The sequence below is a fragment of the Scyliorhinus canicula genome, chromosome 11 (genome assembly GCF_902713615.1).
Source record: "Scyliorhinus canicula chromosome 11, sScyCan1.1, whole genome shotgun sequence".
Lineage (NCBI taxonomy): Eukaryota > Metazoa > Chordata > Chondrichthyes > Carcharhiniformes > Scyliorhinidae > Scyliorhinus > Scyliorhinus canicula.
The window spans coordinates 122,812,906-122,831,954 of record NC_052156.1 but is presented as its reverse complement, the minus strand read 5'-3'; the positions used below and the strand labels follow the sequence as shown (position 1 = coordinate 122,831,954).

At 45.6% G+C, this 19,049-nt stretch overlaps 1 protein-coding gene across 40 annotated transcripts in view; it reads right to left on the bottom strand.

Annotated features, from left to right (window-relative positions):
* The window catches only part of LOC119973340 (mucin-2-like), a 136,164-nt gene extending 127,514 nt beyond the window's left edge, over nt 1-8,650 (bottom strand). For all 40 annotated transcript variants that reach the window (XR_005462290.1, XM_038811248.1, XM_038811253.1 and 37 more), the window contains exons 1-5: nt 8,542-8,650; nt 6,791-6,835; nt 4,480-4,551; nt 3,500-3,728; nt 1,458-1,575 (exon numbers count right to left, since the gene is read on the bottom strand). Coding sequence is in view for 39 of the 40 variants with exons in the window: in XM_038811248.1 (XP_038667176.1) it covers nt 1,458-1,575; nt 3,500-3,728; nt 4,480-4,551; nt 6,791-6,835; nt 8,542-8,590 (513 nt within the window). In the remaining variant the exon portion in view is untranslated. The remainder of the gene's footprint in view (nt 1-1,457; nt 1,576-3,499; nt 3,729-4,479; nt 4,552-6,790; nt 6,836-8,541) is intronic.
* Nucleotides 8,651-19,049: the final 10,399 nt, after the last annotated feature.

Here is a 19,049-nt window from a genome sequence, read left to right as displayed (position 1 = left end):
TCAGCAGCTCTCCCCAAAGGGGTCTTTGACACTTTCCCTTAAATGGAGCCTTCATCGGGTGCCTGTGGACTTGCTCCAGCAACACTTCCATCTTTGTCTCATGGAACATAAAGGCCGAGATTTTCAATTTCCATTATTCTTGGGTGGGTTTGGTGTCAGGAGAGGAAAATCTCGCGAGAGGCCCAAATCAGGTTTTACGTCGGTGGGAAATCTTGCTTTGATCGTCTCCGCCCCCCTGCCGGTGACACAAGGGGAATCCTGACATTGAACATTAGGATCAAAATACAATTGGATCTCATTATCGGGCCTGAATCAGCCCACGACTGTAGGAAAACCCATTCACGTCAGTGTGAGGGCAGACCGACGTGAATTACGACTGATCTCCCATGGCATGTGTGGGCAGCAAGATAGCACAGTGGGTAGCACTGTTGCCTCACAGCTTCAGGGTCCCAGGTTCGATTCCCGCTTCGGTCACTGTCTGTATGGAATCTGCACATTCTCCCCGTGTCTGCATGGGTTTCCTCCGGGTGCTCCGGGTTCCTCGCATAAGTCCTGAAAGATGTTCTGTGAGGTGAATTGGACATTCTGAATTCTCCCGCTGCGTGCCCGAACAGACGCCAGAGCGTTGCAAATTGGGGATTTTCACAGTAACTTCATTGTAGTGTTAATGTAAGCCTACTTGTGACAATAAAGATTATTATTATAGCGGGCAAACCGCCCAGAGCAGCTCAGGTGAATGCATCCCTCAGGGGGAGAGGGTCATGCCCACTACATGGGCACTGCCAGGCACTGGTGGGGCAGGGGGGGCAGCGCTGGGACAGCACCAGAATGCAGTGTCATGGGCCAGTTCCAGGGGGCAGTTCCAGGGCCGAGAGGGGGTTAAATGGGGGGGGGGGGGGGGGGTGGAGTGTGTGGCAGGAAGACTGCTTTCATATGTGCTTTTGTGTACCGCGGTGGCCTTTGAAAATGTCATGACAATCTTTAAATAACTACGTTGCATGATGGTACCCACCCCTTGCCTTTTATCTCTTCTCTGTTCCCAATAATGTGGCAGAGAAACCAGCCGTTGTTGCTGGCAGCTTCAACGCCGTCTCTCCTGTACACTTGCTGCACTCTGCCAAGTACAGAGAAAATTCCGCCCATCAACCTTACTAGACATTCCCAAATGAAGAACCTTTCATTCTCTGCTCCCCGGCCACAATGGTCGATGGCCGCCCTCTTTAATCTGCTGCATACATTTAAATCCTGCATCAGCTTTCAAGTTTCCTTCTGTACCCCTGATTGGCCAACCCCCAATAATTGGCATTTTCCTATGCTTTTCAATCAATACATACGTTCTGTCCTCAAGATAAATATGTGTAAATAGATCATGCAGTTTCACATATATTTTTTGCTGTGTATACAAAAGCTGCTGGTCACAAAAAGCAATTTGAACAAATCTCCCATAATATATTTACCGATATTGCATCTTGATGGTTCCAGATCAAAGATATGGTATGTTTCCTATTATAAATCCGTGTGTAAATTCCATATGGCTGAATGCTTATCACCTTGTCATCAAATGGTACTGTTACTCTGTAAAATAAATACTGAATGAAAAATGTACTGAGAACAGTATTCACAATGTAAAGCTTCCATGTAATTTAATATAATTGGGATAATGCGAACGTACAAAGGCCGACAAGTCTTAATATTCACAAATATTTTGCTTTCATATTTATGATTGCTTGCTTATTTTCTCTCTTGTTGATTTATTTCCCATGCTTGTGCATTTCTATAAGTTTTCAAGCGATTGGATATGAGTGAAATGAGTCCAAAAAATGCATTTCAAATGGAAGATAAATTCTAACCAAGGAACAATATGGAAAATAACTACTTCTGTAGTGTTTGGGAATGGTTTTACCACACCTTTAGGGAGTAAGATTGCCTTTGTAGATTATGTTGAGACACAAATCCAAAGGAGAAGTGGAGGAATAGGAAGGGAAGTGGTACAATTCTTGATGAGTATAGGGGGGCGGATATTCACACAGAATGGGCAAACAGTTGTGGTACATATAGAGAGTGATAACTTTTGAAACAAAATTCAAATCTCCAGTTAAAAGTTGAACAGATGACATGACAAGATTTCACATTTTCAGACATTTACTGAAACAAATAGACTAAAGCACTATTCGCTGAACATAATTTTTATAGGCAGCTTATACTTTAAACTACAGAACAGAACTTTTAACATAGCAGAAGATAAAACACTATCCAGAATACATAACACGGAACTTTATGTGGATACTCATTTCTCCCAGAATCAACCACTCCTTGGGACTCTTAGCTCCCAAGGGTTATTTCCAATCATTTGCTTTCCCAACCTAGAACCTTTAAGTCAAGAACTACCTTTCACGGTGAAAATTGTTCTGGCGACTCCCTCTCTAGCTAAAGCTTAAGAAAAATCTTCTATCTTAACTTTCATTCCCCTAAATTTGGTCTTTCCAAATCCAACAAGAGTTCCCACCCACAGTCCTGCGCCATGAACCACAGAAATTTTCAGCCTCTTGCTGCTCTCTCTTTCCTGGGCTAACCTGCCTATGGTATTCAGGGATATTTTAGGAAAGCAAGCAATCCGATTCAATAATCGTTTCCTCTATACCCTTCCCATCTTGGAGCTCATCGCCATGGCAATGTGCACCACATCACCTTGTATTCAGATAGTGACGCTGATTAGCTATTCTTGAGACCCCCGGAGGGAGGCCCCTGCTGTGGCCTGGCCCACAATCAGGGCCTACCGATCGGCGGGCTGGCCTCTTGGGCTGGGGGCCTCTTTTGTTCCGCGCCGGCCCCTACAGCCCTACACCATGTTGTGTCGGGGCCAGCACGAAGAAGGGAGCCACTGCGCATGCGCGGCAATCATGCCGGTTCCACTGCACATGCGTGTGTTGGCGCTGGTGCCACTGTGCCCATCTGATGCCGGGGATTGGCAGCTGGAGCGGCGTGGGTTGCTCCAGTGCCGTGTTGGCCCCCTGGATGGGTCAGAAGTTCTGCTCCTGAGGGCATATTGACGCCGTTGAGAAACACAACGGCGTTTACGATGGCGTCAACACTTAGCCTCAGGATCACAGTATCCCGCCCAATAAGTAAGTAAGGTCAATGTAAGATTTCACTCTATATGAGGGAGTATATTTTGAGCAAAAATAGAGTATGCACTTATTGGAAAGATACTGAATAGATTTTCAAACTGCTGCTAAAACATTTGCCATATCTGGTTTTGTTTCAAATTGATTTTACAGGATGTGTGTTTCAGTTGTGTCCAATCAATCGAAGTAAGGTGTTATTTTACGCTTAAGATTCTTGCACATCCTGTGAATGTCATTTTAATGTTGAAAGTAAAAGCTCGCCATGACAAAATGTCAGGTGCTGAGATCAAACAGTGAATAGGTTACTCCCTGGACCCAGAACAGTTTGCAGTTCACGAATCTGGATTTAGAAAACAGATACAAATACAACTTACATCACATCTTGAACTGAAATTGTCCCATTCACCACCAGAATTTTGAGTTCTTCTATCTTGATGTAAATGTGCTCCAGATTACCATTTGACCCTCGGCGGATTTGGATACTGAAATCCTCCGTACCACTTGCACAATGGCGACTCAGAATGTAGTTGCAGGTTGATGTAAAATGGTAAAACTTGTCATCAAATGTCCTGAATGCTCCATTTCCCCAAGTACTACAGAACTCTGAAACACAATTATAATACCATTTTATTTCATCATAATAGATTAATACTGCAGTTGTGTAAATAAAGGGAAGGGGGGGGGGGCTGCTATTTTTAGCTTAATATAATCACATTTAATTCAATCTACCTGGGAATCCTAGGTGTGTGGGCAATTATAACCCCTCAGGTAATTAACTTGTCGTATTGCTAGAGATTTTAACTTGCAAGGGCATCAGCCCAAAGTGAGTGAAAGTCTTCCTTACATACGTATATAGGTCTAGTGATGTTGTTGGAGTCCAACTCAGGCCTGAACAAGGCCCCTACAATGTCTTTCCCGCCTGGTTTAATTGTGCCAGAAGAAGATCAAGCCCCAGAAAAGACTGATAAATCTTTTGCTTCCTTTTCCAGGAGTGCTCCTCTGGGCTTCACAGGGAGTGCTTAGGCCTTCCCTGCCACATACACGACTATCCCCACCACATAATATCTCATGATGTCCAAAACACAAAATCCTCGTGAGATATTCCCAGCACCTGATACTGACGTCTACCTAGTGGTTGTGGGCGGGGCATTGGAGCAGGAGGTTTCCACCCCTTTTCAGATGGAATAAGTGAGGCGAAAGCTGGTGCAATTTAATTGAGGCCTGAGGCCATCAGATGAGCCTGGGCCTCATTTCTGCAGGAGATGGCGATGTTCCAGCTCAATCCTGTCCAACTCATACATATCAGGAGTTAAAATCTGGAATAATATCTCAATCGAGGACACGTGGAACTTACTGTTGTCTTCTAATCCTGTTATTGTGTCTTGCAGAGATCTGGGCACATACCGATGAAGCATCTCCGCTATACCTGGGTTAGAATGAAACATTTATACCAAAGTCAGTTCCTTCAGAACCAATTTGCTTTTACTCTCTAGATCAATTAACTGCTGTAAAAAATAAGATCTAGTGGTTACAATTATTATTTTGGGAAGAAATTGAAGACGAAAGTAAGAAACAATGTGCAGGGGTAAAGGCAGGGGAAGGGCAGTCAGCCGTGAAGTTTGTTTGGTGCGGTGGTGCAGATGTGATGGGTTAAATAGCCTCTTACTGCGCTGTAACAATTCTGCGATTCTGTGAGACTATGGGCTGGATTTTCACTCTTGAGGCTAGTAGTGGGAGTTGGGAATACCTATCATTTGCCTCAAAAGATATTTTCTAAATTCATTAATGGGATGTGGTCATCGCTGGCAGAAAATCCAGCCCACGACTCGGGTAACGATGGCAGATTCCCTTCCTGAAAGGAAATTAGTGAACAAGATGTGCTTTTATTTTATTTTTTTTATTTTTAAAAATTTAGTGTACCCAATTCATTTTTTTCCAATTAAGAGGCAATTTAGCGTGTTCAACCCACCTACCCTGCACATCTTTGGGTTGTGGGGGCGAAACCCATGCAAACACGACGAGAATATGTGCAAACTCCACACGGACAGTGACCCAGAGCCGGGATCGAACTTGGGACCTCAGCGCCGTGAGGCAACAGGGCTAACCCACTGTGCCACTGTGCTGCCCTTAGATGGGCTTTTATGACAATCAACAATAATATCATGATCATCATTCGGCTTTTAATTCATATTTTTATTGAATTCAAATTTCATTATCTGCAGTGATGGGATGGAACCCTGATCCCCAGAGTACTGTCCTTGGCCTTTGGATTATTCATCCAGTGACAATACCACTACTCCACCCCTTCCTGTAAGTGCTTGCAAAGATGGGAGTTGACGATTCTCAAGAGCTATATTAAATTTATTGTTATATATATTTTTCAAGTCTTGGGTGCAATTTTGCCTTTTCTTTAGACATACCAGACATTCCATTGGTGGCATGGTGCCGCAGTAGTTAGCACTGCTGCCTCACAGGGTCAACGACCCAGATTCAATCCCGGCCCCGGGTCACTGTCCGTGTGGAGTTTGCACATTCTCCCCGTGTCTGCCTGGGTCTCAGCCCCACAACCCAAAGATGTGCAGGGTAGGTGGATTGGCCACGTTAAATTGCCCCTTAATTGGATTTTGTTTTCAAGTTTGTACTGTATAATATTGAAGAATGTATCTCTTCAGCATGGAATAATTTCCAGTAACCCCTCATGGTGCTCTATTCATCCTGTTTGATCTACTTTGATCTCCTTATTCCTTAAAAGTCACTGGCTGGGATTCTCTGTTTGGGAGACCAATGTTCCCGCCAGGACTGAATGGTGTGCGATGTGCATTTCCATTGAGTGCGCCAGCTGGTGATCCGGAGGGGTGGGGGTTCCTGGCGAGGCCTCTGCCTTGAGAGGGGCAGAGAACCAGGGAGGGCTTCAAAGGCCATGTGGTTGCGTGGGCTCTGCTGATCCCCTGATTCCTCTGCAATGGGGCAGTGCTTCTGAGGAGTGCCAAAACTGCCATCCACTGATTGAGCTTGGCCACGCCCAGCCCCTTGATGATGCAGTTGGGCAATGAGGGTTTCCAGAGGGGCAGCGTGGGTGGGCTCCTAGATGACGAGAGGCTCTCTGAGCATTCACAGGACACAGTGAGCACTCATCAGTGGGAGCAGCCAGGTGGTGAATTTAAAATACATATTGCAGCAATGACCATTTGAGCCAGGTCACCCCAATCCCAAGGGACATACCCCGAGTCTACAGACTTGGCACCAAATCAATCGCCCCTACTGCCCCCTGCCCGGGCAGCCACCCCCAAGAAAGCCCAATCGGTTTTTTAGCCTCCTGCAGCCTTGGTGCCCAGTCCCTGCTTGTAAATACTTGCACTAATACGTGCTCACAAGATCTCCGCCTAAGAGGACGGAATATCATGGAGTACTGGAGCATGAAGTATCCAAGCTGCAATGATATCAAAAGTCATGTAAATGACGATTTTGCATGGACCCGGAAGCGTGGGGCCCAAGCTTCGGTATCGCCATTAGTGAGGGACCAGAGCACGGCGTTGGAATCAGTGCCGGGTGCAAAACAGATATTTCCCATTTCGACTTTTCGTGATTCTCTACCTGATCACGATTCTCGCTTCTGTTGTCGCAAAGCAGAGAAACCAGTCCTATATATTCAACCGTTAACCTACCATTATTGTGATGTACTTCTGAAAAGCTGGTGAACGAGACATCCCCTGGAAATTAATGAATAGTATTATGTAATGTATCAATAGCACAAATGCTTAATCAGGTGATCATGTCATTAATAAAATGCTTCCGAAGTTTTAATTATGTTGTACACCGTTATTTCAATGCCAGCTATTGGGCGCGATTCTCTGTTCTTCCCACAGCGTATTTTTTGGTGGCGGACTGTCATTGGCCAGCAGCGGGGTCTTCAGGTCCCGCCGTTGTCAATGGGATTTTCCATTGAATCCACCCCATGCCGCTGGGAAACCTGTGGCGGCGGTGCGTTGTCAGCAGAACCAGAAAATCCCCCTGGCACAAACAGGTGGAAGGTCCCATTGGCGTGAACTGACGTAAGGATCAAACATTTGTGTCAACCTTTGTAATGTTAAAGCGGTTTGCTGGAAAGTAATTAATCAATAGGTTTCTGAAAGCATTGAGAAAACTGTTGCGTTATCACCCTAGTATTGAGTCACAGAGCAGAAGGAAATGCTGTCAGAGGCGTCAACTGGATCTGCACAGCAGAAAGGAAAACCTAAAGGTTGAGTCACTCACTCGAGCCCAGTTTAATTTGGAAACAGTGCTGATAGAAACTTGACCATGTGCAAATTTTCTGAGAGAGTGGAAGAAGTATGAACAGATTGCTTTGGCGTGTAGCTATGTTCTTGGCTGTCATTTTGCTATTGAAGCAAAATGAAAATTAAGGGGCGCGATTCTCCCAAAACGGGAGAAATCGTAAGGCTGGCGTCAAACCCGGGCGGGTTTGACGCCAGCGCGCCCCTTCCTGACCGGGAACCGATTCTGGTCCCCGGTCGGGGCTAGCAGCCCGACGCCGTAAGCTCCGGCATCACGGGCTTAACGAATTTCGTTAAGCCCGCTTGCCGGAGTTAGCGCCGGCTGACGCGTCATATGACGTCAGCCGCGCATGCGCGGATTGGAAGACTCCAACCCGCGCATGCGCGGATGACGTCATCGCGTATTTGCGCGAAACCCACGCATGCGCGGGCCGGGATGCCCCTCAGCCGCCCCGCGAATGGATACTGCGGGGCGGCGGAAGGAGAAATAGTGCGCGGGCATCGGGCCCGCTGCCCGCGATCGGTGCCCACCGATCGCGGGCCCATGGCACCCTTGGCACGGCCGTGGTACTGCCGTGCCAATCGGTGCCATGGTTATAAAAAGCGAGTTGTTCCCGCCGTTTTTACGAACGGCCAGACCAGGTCTGTTTGCCGTTCGTAAAAACAGCGTAAAGGGCTGGGACTTCGGCCCATCGAACAGCTGTGAATCGCTGCCGGCCGTAAAAAAACGGCGGCAGCGATTCGTGTCGGGAGTTGGGCGGGGGGAGAGGGGGAGAATAGCGGGAGGGCAGGAAAAATGTCGGGAAGGCCCTCCCGCTATTCTCCGACCCGTCGTGGGGGGCGGAGAATCGCGCCCAAGATGTTGCAATGCAGTTAGAAAAACATTTGGAAATTCCATCAGACTCAATACCAATAATATTCAGTTTCTATATGTAATTAACACCAGAAAATAGACCACAAATGCTTTGTACAATAATGCACCTATTCCAAAATGTTTGCCCAAATTTTCCTCCATGGGAAATTAATTCCTGTACACTTATCTTGACAAAAATATTGTTGTGTATAATACTAGTGTTATTCTATCCATGTAGACCTATACCATAACAATGATAAAATACTTTACAATTTTTGAATATTCTTACCTTTACAGAGGGTCAGAGACCAGAGAACAGCTAATAGATACTTCGCCATTCTATTAGTTTGGGACTGGAAGAGACAGTGTCATCCCAATGAATTATTCTCTCCAGTAAAGAGTCTATTCCTTACATCCATTTATATAGTTTTTCTCTTCACACTCATTTGAATACAATAAGGAAGTTGAATGCAGCTGTTTGCTAAACATTTTGAGGCTTTGTACATTGATGACGTGTTTAACCCTTTTGGTACTAAAGCCTCTTAAATCTGCACACTTCAATGTCATGTGGTGTTTTCTATACTGTTAACGATTCATTTTGCCTGAACATCCCATTTGTCACTAGATCTCATTTTCTTTGCATGATATTTAGCATATTCTATGTGACAGATTTCTGTTGCAACAGATATTTGGTGCTGACTCTGGATTTAGCTCGGAATTCAGTATCCGAACACGTTGGCCAGAATTCTCCGGCTATTCGCTGGTGGTAGGATTCTCTGGTCCCACTGACAGTGGACCTCCCAACCTGTGGGTTTCCCAGTGGCGTGGGTGGCTTCAATGACCATTGACAGTGATGGGAGCAGAGAATGCTGCTGCCAGTGAACGACCCGCAGCCTCCCACCACTGGGAAATTTGCGGCTGAAAGGCCGGAGAAATCCCGCCCGCTTACTCAAACGTAGGCCGGGATTCTCCATTCTGGAGTCTAGTGCTCCCGCCAGCGGAGAATCGGGACTGTTTCCCACTGACGCTAGGAGTGCCCCTGACATGCTGTTCCACGGCACATCAGGATCAGCGCTGCAACTGAGAGGGGTGGGGTTCCGCACCTCTGAGATCAGTGGACCCTTTAAAAGTGTTCTCTCCATGAGCTGCTGCAGCCCTCCCAATCCTGGATCACAGGAGGGCACCACCCCACCTTAATCGCTATCAAGGACCCACTTCAGAACCCTCATTCAGCCCCTTACCTCCCCAGACTCCTTACCTCGTTACCCCAACTCAACCCTCCAGGCCCACCCTTCAGCCCCTCCTCGTTCCCCCCAGTCAGACCCCTCTCCTTGGCAGTGCCAACCAGGCCCCCTGCAGCACAAGGGGTGGCAAAGTGGTAAGTACCTTCCCAACAATAGCCATCAGGGTGCTGAGGGGGGTACCTCCTGGGAGTTGGGGGTCAGGGGCTTGTGCCGGGCTGCAGGCCGGGATCTTTCCTTTCCTTTGGCTCTTCTCCCCAACTGCAATCATTAAAAACATTAAACAGTCACTCAGTATATAAACGTTAATGTTTTCCCATAATAAAGGGTAAATGTTCAACTCTGCACTCCTAAACTCTTTAAACAGTAGGCTGGATTCTCCGTTCTGAAGACTAAGTGCTGCCGCTAGTGGAATCTCGTGACTGGTCTCCGCTGGTGCTGAGAGTGGCAGCCAGGTCTGATTCACTCTCCATTTCCGTGCAAATGTACGCATGGAAGAGGACTCATGTTGTTATCCTGGTATCGGGCTGTCATTTACCAAGGTCCGACGGTGGGGTGGTGCTGCCGGCAAAAGGAATGTAGCTCCCTACTGCCACCGGCTGGCGGGGGACCAGAGCATTGGAATGTAATTGCCACCCGAATTCGATTCCGTTTTTCAGCCAATGCTCCATTCACAGCCGGATCAGGAAGCCCACTACCAATGATGGCCAATGGACAATTCGGCCTAATAACTAAGACATGGGGCTGGATTCTCCGATCCTGCAGCTACGTCCGCAGGATCTGCCTGGTCTTACGACTAGAAAGTTGCCGCTGCCCCTGCACCGATCCTCTGTCTGATGGGGGCTAGTAGCCGCACAGCGTAAAACCCCCGGCTTTATCTGCGGACATGGCCAGAGAATGGCCGGGTCCGTGTCCGCGCATACACACAGCATGGCCTGCAGCAGCCACATCATGTAACATGGCGCCAGCCATGCGTGGATCCGGCCTGCTGTTGTGAGGACACCGGCCCCAAGCCATCGGGGACTCAGCCCATCGGGGGCGAAGCATCAGCGGACGGCCTCAGGTGGCATCCTGAGGCCCTTCCAACGGAGTGCAGTGTACTCCTTGAGCACGTCGCTTTTGAGGGGGTGGAGCATCGGAAAAGCGTCGCCACCCCTGTTTCCAGTGTAAAACTGCATTCTCAAGCTGATTGCCGAACGCGGTTTTGGTGTCAATAATCGGAGAATCCAGCCTATAAAGTTTATCTCATGAAAATAAAGAAAGTGATGCCTTTTGTACCCTTAAACCCTTTACAAAGCCTGTCAATATGCCAAGTTTAAACGTTTGTGAGATGAAGGTGAAAGTTATGCCTTTAAACTGGTGGAAATTTTAGAAGTCAATTTCATTGCATTTTGAAGGATTGAAAGCACAATGTATGGCTAGGAGGCTGAATGCTTTCACCTTTGGATTATCTATATTGAAATTCACAATCCATTGACTGCTAAACACATCATGACAGCTTGCTGCAACTTCAAAGCGTAGAATCAGATTGTTTATTTTTAAAAACGAAAATTACTGCGGATACTGGAATCTGAAACCAAAGAGAAAATGCTGGAAAATATCAACAGGTCTGGCAGCATCTGTAGGGAGAGAAAAGAGCTAACGTTTTGAGTCCAGATGACCCTTTGTCAAAGCTAACAAACAGAAAGTGAGAATGAAAGATCAGTCATAGCCAAAGAAACCCAAGGAAACCATGTGCTAATGGCCACAGAAACCAAGGGGAAAGAATGCTAATTCTTCCCAGAGGTGTGAAATGCCAAACAGCAGAGAAACTAACAGCAGAGGGTAAACTGTGACAGATGTAGATGTTCGGGGAGGGGAAGGGGAAGCAAAGGGGAGAAAAGGTAAGGAAACGGGGATAAGGTGGGGGGTTTAAATATATATAAAGAAAGACAAGAAAGAAAGAAATGGTAAAAGCCAGTTAAAATGAAAAGGGATGAAAACAAATGGGTCGAGGTGGCGTAGAGCTAATCATCTGAAATTGTAGAATTCAATATTGAGACCGGAAGGCTGTAGCGTGCCTAACAGGAAGATGAGATGTTGTTCTTCCAGTTTTCGTTGAGCTTCACTGGAACATTGCAGCAGGCCAAGGACAGACATGTGGGCATGGGAGCAGGGTCTTGTGTAAAAATGGCAAGCAACAGGAAGGTCAGGGTCCTGAATGCGCACAGACCGAAGGTGCTCAACAAAGTGATCACCCAGTCTGCGTTTGGTCTCTCTGATATAGAGGAGACCACATTGGGAGCAGCGAATGCAATAGACCAGATTGAAAGAGATGCAAGAGAAACGCTGCTTAACCAGGAATGAGTGTTTTGGGCCTGGGATGTTAAGCATGGAAGAGGTAAGGGGCAGGTGTTACACCTTCTGCGATTGCATGGGAAGGTGCCATGGGTGATGGGAGAGGTGTTAAGTATGGCAGAGGAGTGGACTAAATTATCTCGGAGGGAACGGTCCATGCGGAATGCTGACAGAGGGAGTGAAGGGAAGACGTGTTTGGTGGTGGCATCACGCTGGAGTTGGTGAAAATGGCGGAGGGTTGTACTTTGCATTTGGAGATTGGTGGGGTGAAATGTGAGAACAAGGGTGTCTCTATCCTTGTTCTGGGAGGGAGGGGAGGGGGCGAGGGTAGTGGTGCAGGAGATGGACCGCACACTGTTGAGGGCCCTGTCAACAACTGTAGATGGGAAATCACGGTTGAAGGAACACATTTTTCAAAGCCCCATTTTGGAAAGTGGCATAGTTGGAACAAATGCGGCGGAGGCGAAGGAGCTGAGATAAAGGGATGGAGTCCTTACAGGGTGTAGGGTGTGAAGAGCTGTAGTCCAGATAGCTGTGGGAGTCCATGGGCTTGTAGTGGATATTAGTAGATAGTCTATTGCTGGAAATGGAGACAGCAAGGTCAAGGAAGGGAAGGGAAGTGTCTGAGATGGGCTAGGTAAAAGCCAGGGGTGGAAACTCGAAGCGACGTTAATAAATATTTCCAGGTCCCGTGTTTATTTTTATAACTCTGCAAGGATCCATTAGTCAAGGTAGCAGCTGTTTCTCTAACCACATTTTTTTAATGAGCGTGCCTCTTTGTTCTCAAGGAAAGAACAGCTGAAGAGTCATATCCCATAAGTTCATTCCGAGCACTACGTGCATTTCGATTACTCAAGTGTGTGATTTTACTGCACTTACCTTTCTTTGGTGTGGGCCCCCCATCAGACCCCTCATCAGGTACACCTGCCTGAAAGGTGAAGAGCAGTGCAGGCAGTGGAGTGAATGATTGCATTTTTACTTACCGTTTCCTAACATCTGCTCTCTCAGACAAAAGTCTTTAAAGCAGCAGCTGTTCCAAGTGTCAGATGATTCCAAGTACACTTGATAGGGCTTCACATCACTTGATAGCCTTTGAAATACAAAACTCCCACTCAATTTCACACAGCAGTACATTTTACTAGCCAGTGATTGACAGTTTTATTGGGCAAGATAACACTTGTTGGATTGTTTCTTCATCTTTCCCTTCATGCTTGAATGCATTTCCATTACCCTGCTTTGATGCTAACGACAATGTTTATAAGCATTCTTGCTATGATTGGCAGTTCCTCATCCAATCAAAAGCAGTTAAATGGTTTCTGCTGTTAAATAGAGAAAGTGAAACCACTTTGCTCCTTTTGATGTGGTGCAAAGGAGCATGTCATATCAAGAATGTTTATGAACATTGGATTTGACAGAGGCAGAGATCTAGAATGAGAGACTGTTCTGACCTGAAATGATTAATATGTCCAAAATTAGTAGAAAAAACATTTTTTTTTTAGAAAATCAAACAATATAGAAGCTAACCTTAAGAGAATCTTAAGATGATAGGTGGCATGGTGGCACAGGGGTTAGCACTGCTGGAGTCTATGATGATCAGGCCAGTGAAAATAAATCTAAAGGGGCAGGACTCTCCATTAGCCGATGCTGAAATCGGTAAACGCGATTGGTCGGAGAATCGACTCCGACGCCAAAATCGCAGCAGGAGCCGATTTGATGCCAAATCACAATTCTCCGTCACCTCGACAGTGGCATCAATGCGTTCCGTAATGCCCGTACAGTAAACACCATTTGCAGGTCATTAGTGGGCCTTGCCCTGTATTCTCCGGGGCCTCCACGATTCTCCGCCTCTGATGGGCTGAGTTCCCGACGGGTGGTTCACTTGTGCTTTTAAAAATTGTGAAACAGGCAACGGCAGCCGCTGAGGGAGAGAGGGGGTATGGAAAGCATCCAACTTTGCCATAGTTTGCTGACAGTTGTGCCACTGGCCGTGGGGGTTCTGCCAGAGCTGGAGGCAGTAGTGGGGGGTGGCCAGAAGGTGGGCTGTAAGGTTTGGGTGGACAGGCATGGAACACCATTGCTGCAGCTGGCAAGGCAGCCATGCACCTGCGCGCACTGCTAACAGTCCACTTTGAACTTAGGGCTATGGGTCGTATAGGTGTCCCCCCAGGGCACCCCCCTAGATGCAGTTATTGGCAGTCGGGTAAATTGTTGCAGAGAGGGAGCTGGTGGTAGGGGTGGGCTGCAAGGGATTCATTGCTAAGGCCCATCCAGTTTGATGGCATTCTTGGCTTTTCAAAGTTTCAAGGTGTGATAGAAAATAACCAATGTGTTGCTTTTCTCCGCAGCCAGCCCCACTCCAATTTGGATTCTCCGATTTGAGTCTATGGCCGGAGGAAGTGTGTAATCTAGATTGTGTAATCTAGCTTCCTAAGAAGCCTCCACTCTTGTGTGGGGTTTGCTGGTAGTTTCAATAACATATCCATCCTTTTGAGTTCCTCGGGAGGTATAGTCCGAGTTGCTTTAGTAACAGAATTACATGGTGGAGAGCACCAGGATGGCTGTCACACAGAAGATCCCTTCATGTCTACTCCAAGGGGGATCTCGACGGAATTGATCAATGAAGTTTTCTCACCTGCTTAAGAAAGTACCTTTCTCACAAATCCATCAATCCTTTTTCCAACTTCAAATATAGGACAAAGCTTTCTAAGGCATTCTACAACACATTGGCCTGTAACATTCGCCTGACAACGAGTAGCCATGGGCTACTGTTACTAAAAGGGGAAAATGCGCACTCACCTGCACTCGGATAGTGCGATGAACCTTCCTCTCAGTACGGCAGTCTTGGGGCTCCAGTGCCTCTGCATGCACAGGCTCCAGTGTAGCGCAGCAAGAGTGCAGTCCTGCCACCATATGATGGGGACAGCTTGGGAACACCCATTGAGGCCAGGCATTTAAACAGCAGATTTATATTTAAGACAACAGGCAACGTATTTAACACGTGTTTTAAAGATATGTAGAAGTTTTTTTTAACAGTTTTTTTTCTCTTTCTTTTACACAGGTATTGCTCTTGATTCTTTTCAAGTAATGTTTAATTTTATACTTTATGATTAAAGCTGATTATTTATAAGTTAACATAGGTTTGGTTATTTATTTTAAATCTGTGAAACTATTTTAATCTGCTCTATATTATATAACTTTACGCGCTTAAAAGCGTTTGTATGCTTTAATTTAGATTATGGTCATAAGATTTTAAACGTGCCCCAGGGACTTTTGCTGTCACTGTCCTTGTAACGACTGATAATTTTTTTGATTTTGTCTTTGTAGAATCATAGCATCATTACAGTGCAGAAGAAAGCCATTCTGCCCATCGAGCCTGCACTGACGCTCTGAAAGAGCACCCTACCTAGGCCCCCGCATTCGCCCTGTCCCCGTAACTCCACCTCACCTTTGTGGAGAAAACGAAGGGGAAAACTAGAAAGGCCAATCCACCTAACCTGCACATCTTTGGACTGAGGGAGGAAACCGAAGCACCCGGAGGAAATGGCGACGGCAGGTGGCACCGCCCAACGATAGGCAGGTTAGATGGATTGGCCATGTTAAATTGCCCCTTAGTGTCCAGGGATGTACAGGTTAGGTTTGGGGGATAGGGCGGGAGAGTGGGCCTCGGGAGTGTACCCTTTCAGAGTGTTACTGCAGATTCAATGGGCTGAATGGCCACCTTTTGCACTGTAGGAATTCTATGCTTCTATACCATGGTTCTAGGAACCCCATGCAGACACGGGGAGAATGTGCAAACACCACACAGACACCCAAGATCCAAATTTAACACGGGTCCCTGGTGTTGTGAGACAGTAATGCTAACCACTGCATTACCTGTGCTATTATGTTTCTGCCTTGTTTACTTCAATTAACTTATTGATTTATAATTATCTTATAATTAAATATTGTGTTTTGATATTTCAGTAAGATGTTTGTAGAAGCTTGTAAAGTTTAATGTAAAAGATTTATTAACATATATAATTTTATAAGTACATTAATTATTAATATTACAAGCTCAAAGTCCGAAAGCAGCAGCTACTGAAGCAGTCCTGGTGCACATCTCCTCTGACATCATTTTGGGAGGTCCTTTGCCAGTACAATCTTAGGGGTGGGCAATTGATTCGCTGCAATACCTGTCAGAAAGATAGTTCACATTAGCTTGCAGGAGGCATGCATTTGTCAACAAAGGCATTAAACTTTGTTAAACATCTGAAGTAATCACAGAGGCTTGTAAGGATGAACATTACACCAGGAGGACTATTAAACAACACAGCTTAAAATACATTGCAAAATCCAAATGTACTGTAGTGCTTAATCAGCTGGGAGGACAGGCTTGCTAACATTAGTGTAATGGTATGTATATTGACTGGGATGTAAAGAGTTAACAAGTTAATGATAATGCGTCTTACCACTAGAGGGAACCACAGAACAGTCATATATATATCATGTAACTTCGGGGATTCTGGAAGTTAGGAGTTAGCAAGGGTTAGAAGAGTGTCAGGCAAAGGAGCAGTTGTACTTGAGAAGTCTGCAGTTAGAGATAGCATAGTTTAATATGGAAACCTTCTACTTTGAAAATGTGAACAAATCTTAATTAGTAGTGTAATAAATTTATTGTTTTGTTCATTAACAAAGCTTTGTGTTCTTTATTCAACATTATGCATCCAAGCCATCAAGGTAAAGCAAAATAGAGAACACAATAATTAGTGTCTTTGAAGGAGTCAGTAGCAGCAGCATCGAGCACATGATCATTTGAAACTAACTCCACTGGGCACCCATATGCTTAGGATGTCAGAGATCAGCTGCCAAAGCAAATCTTCCTCATCCAGCCCAAGGAAGGATCCCGAACAATAGGAGGACGAAAGAAGCTCTTCAAAGACACCTTGAAGGCTTACCTCAAGAAATGGAACATAGACGTGAATGCCTGGGAGCTTTGCTTGGAAGAGATCTACTTGGAGAAACCTGTTGATTGAAGGGTCACAATTCTTTGAGAACACTCAACGCCACGAGTAGGCCTGGTAAAGGAGCCTGAGAAAGGAATACCACTGACCTAGCATCCAAGGACCGATCCCACCTTTTGGAAACCTGCCAAATGAGTGATTCAAGATGCGGCTCCAGAATCAGGCTCATCAGCCACACAAGGACCCACAGAACCTGTGACCAGTAACACGGAGTATCTCAGGTGAACAATCATACTCGATAGTGGGTGATCACCGCATTCTATCCATTATAGTTCCTGTAATGGAATTAACAACCTCATGACAAACCAAAGTTTGAAAAAAACATCTTTGTTTCACTTCTGTAACTCCAACCGCACGTTATACTGTAAAGTACCTTTATAATGGAATTAAGAGCCTCATGACAAACCAAAATTTAAAAAACTAAAAATCTATCTTCCTTCCTTTATTTGCATTTTAATCATATTTATAAACACTAAACACGAATAACATAAAACATTAACCCAAATGCCTCGCAATGTCTGCTGCCTCTGCTATACTGAAAACTAAAAGTGCAAATTAAAAGGTGCAAAAACCCACCTAACACCGAGGTAAGTGGTCCAAGCTGGATTGTTCATTCAGCATCTCCAGCGCAGCACAGGGCTTCAAGCAGGAGGCAAAAATGGGCAGGAGTTTTAACGGCGTGCGCATACCCGTACGCCGCACGTCCGCGTCATCACGCCGCACATGTGCGCCAGACCAGTGACTTATGTCGCGGACGGGAGAGGATGTTATGGGCCAATGTATCAAATATTTTGTCACCATATGATCATGTAAATCTTAACCCTTTTTCAAATGATTAAAATCCCCATGACCAATGAAATATGACCTGCTTCTTTAATATAAGAAACGTCAAACTGAATAATAGCCAAACTAATCTACACTAAGCTTCCCCTCGGTCGTTGCATGTGGCCTTCTTTCTCCTATCTAAATGCCTTTCGTGCCCACTCTGTAGGGCCAGTACTAAAATACTGGTGAAGTATAGTGTGATTATAGGATGATTTTCAGAATATAAATGTTGGTCAGATCTTTACTCTGGTATTAGTTACCTTAAAAACCACTTATACAAGAAATTTCCTCAAATGGGAAACAAGGTTAGAAGCAATAAGTTGCATCCATCATCTGGGGGACCCCATTTGTTCAAAATGATTTTCTTCCTATGTCTGATAGAAGCAATTCATTTGATTTTTCCCATCATTAGACCAACTTATTGTACATCCCGTTTATAATATGAAGGCTTGCCGTCAGATAGTTGCAACAAAAGTCTCCAGTAAGAGATGAACAAATTTAGAGTGGCTTTATACTGCAAGTCAAAAAACGCTGAGTTTCCAAAGTTTGAGCAAGGGACTAGGTTCTCACTTTTATTCTCTCTTCACAGCTGGATAATTGTAGCTCCTCCATGTGTTAATTTATTGATTGCCCCTCCTTCCACAAACATTCAATCCCTCCACCTCCGATGAACAGCGTCAGCTGTGTGTACCATCCACAAGATGCACTGCAGGAACTCACCAATGTTCCTTAGGTAGCACCTTCCCAACCCATGACCACTACCATCTAGAAGGATGAGAGCTGCAGATATCTGGGAAAGCCACCACCTGGAAGTTTTCCTCCAAGTCACTCACCACGCTGACTTGGAAATATATCACCGCTCCTTTACCATTGCTGGATTAAAATCGAGGAACTCCCTTCCTAAGAGCTCTCTGAATGTATCTACACCTCAGGAAATCCAGTGGTTCAAGAAGGCAGCTCACCACCACCTTCTCAAGGGCAATTAGGGATGGGCAATAAATGTTGGTTGAACCAACGAAGCTGACATCCCGCAAAATTAATTAAAATAAAGATTTTGGGTGGGGATTCGGACAAGTCGCAGGAGGAGACTGGACAGTTAGCAGGAGAAGTCAGATGGATATTGAGAATGGGTTGTTTAAGCGACTCACCATCGTTGTAAAATGGGGGTGGGTGGGTTGGTGCAATTCTCAGCACCAAAAAGGTGTCGCCATTTTGGAATTCAGTGCCAGTCACAAAAAAGGGAAGTAAAAAAACAGGTGTACTCTAGAAATGGCAGGTAATTCATTTTGCTTTCAGCTGCAGTGAAGGTCAGGATTACACTCATGGCTTTTCATCATCTGTGATCCCATTAGAAATATCAAAGTGCAGGAAACACAAAGCCCATCAGACTGAAT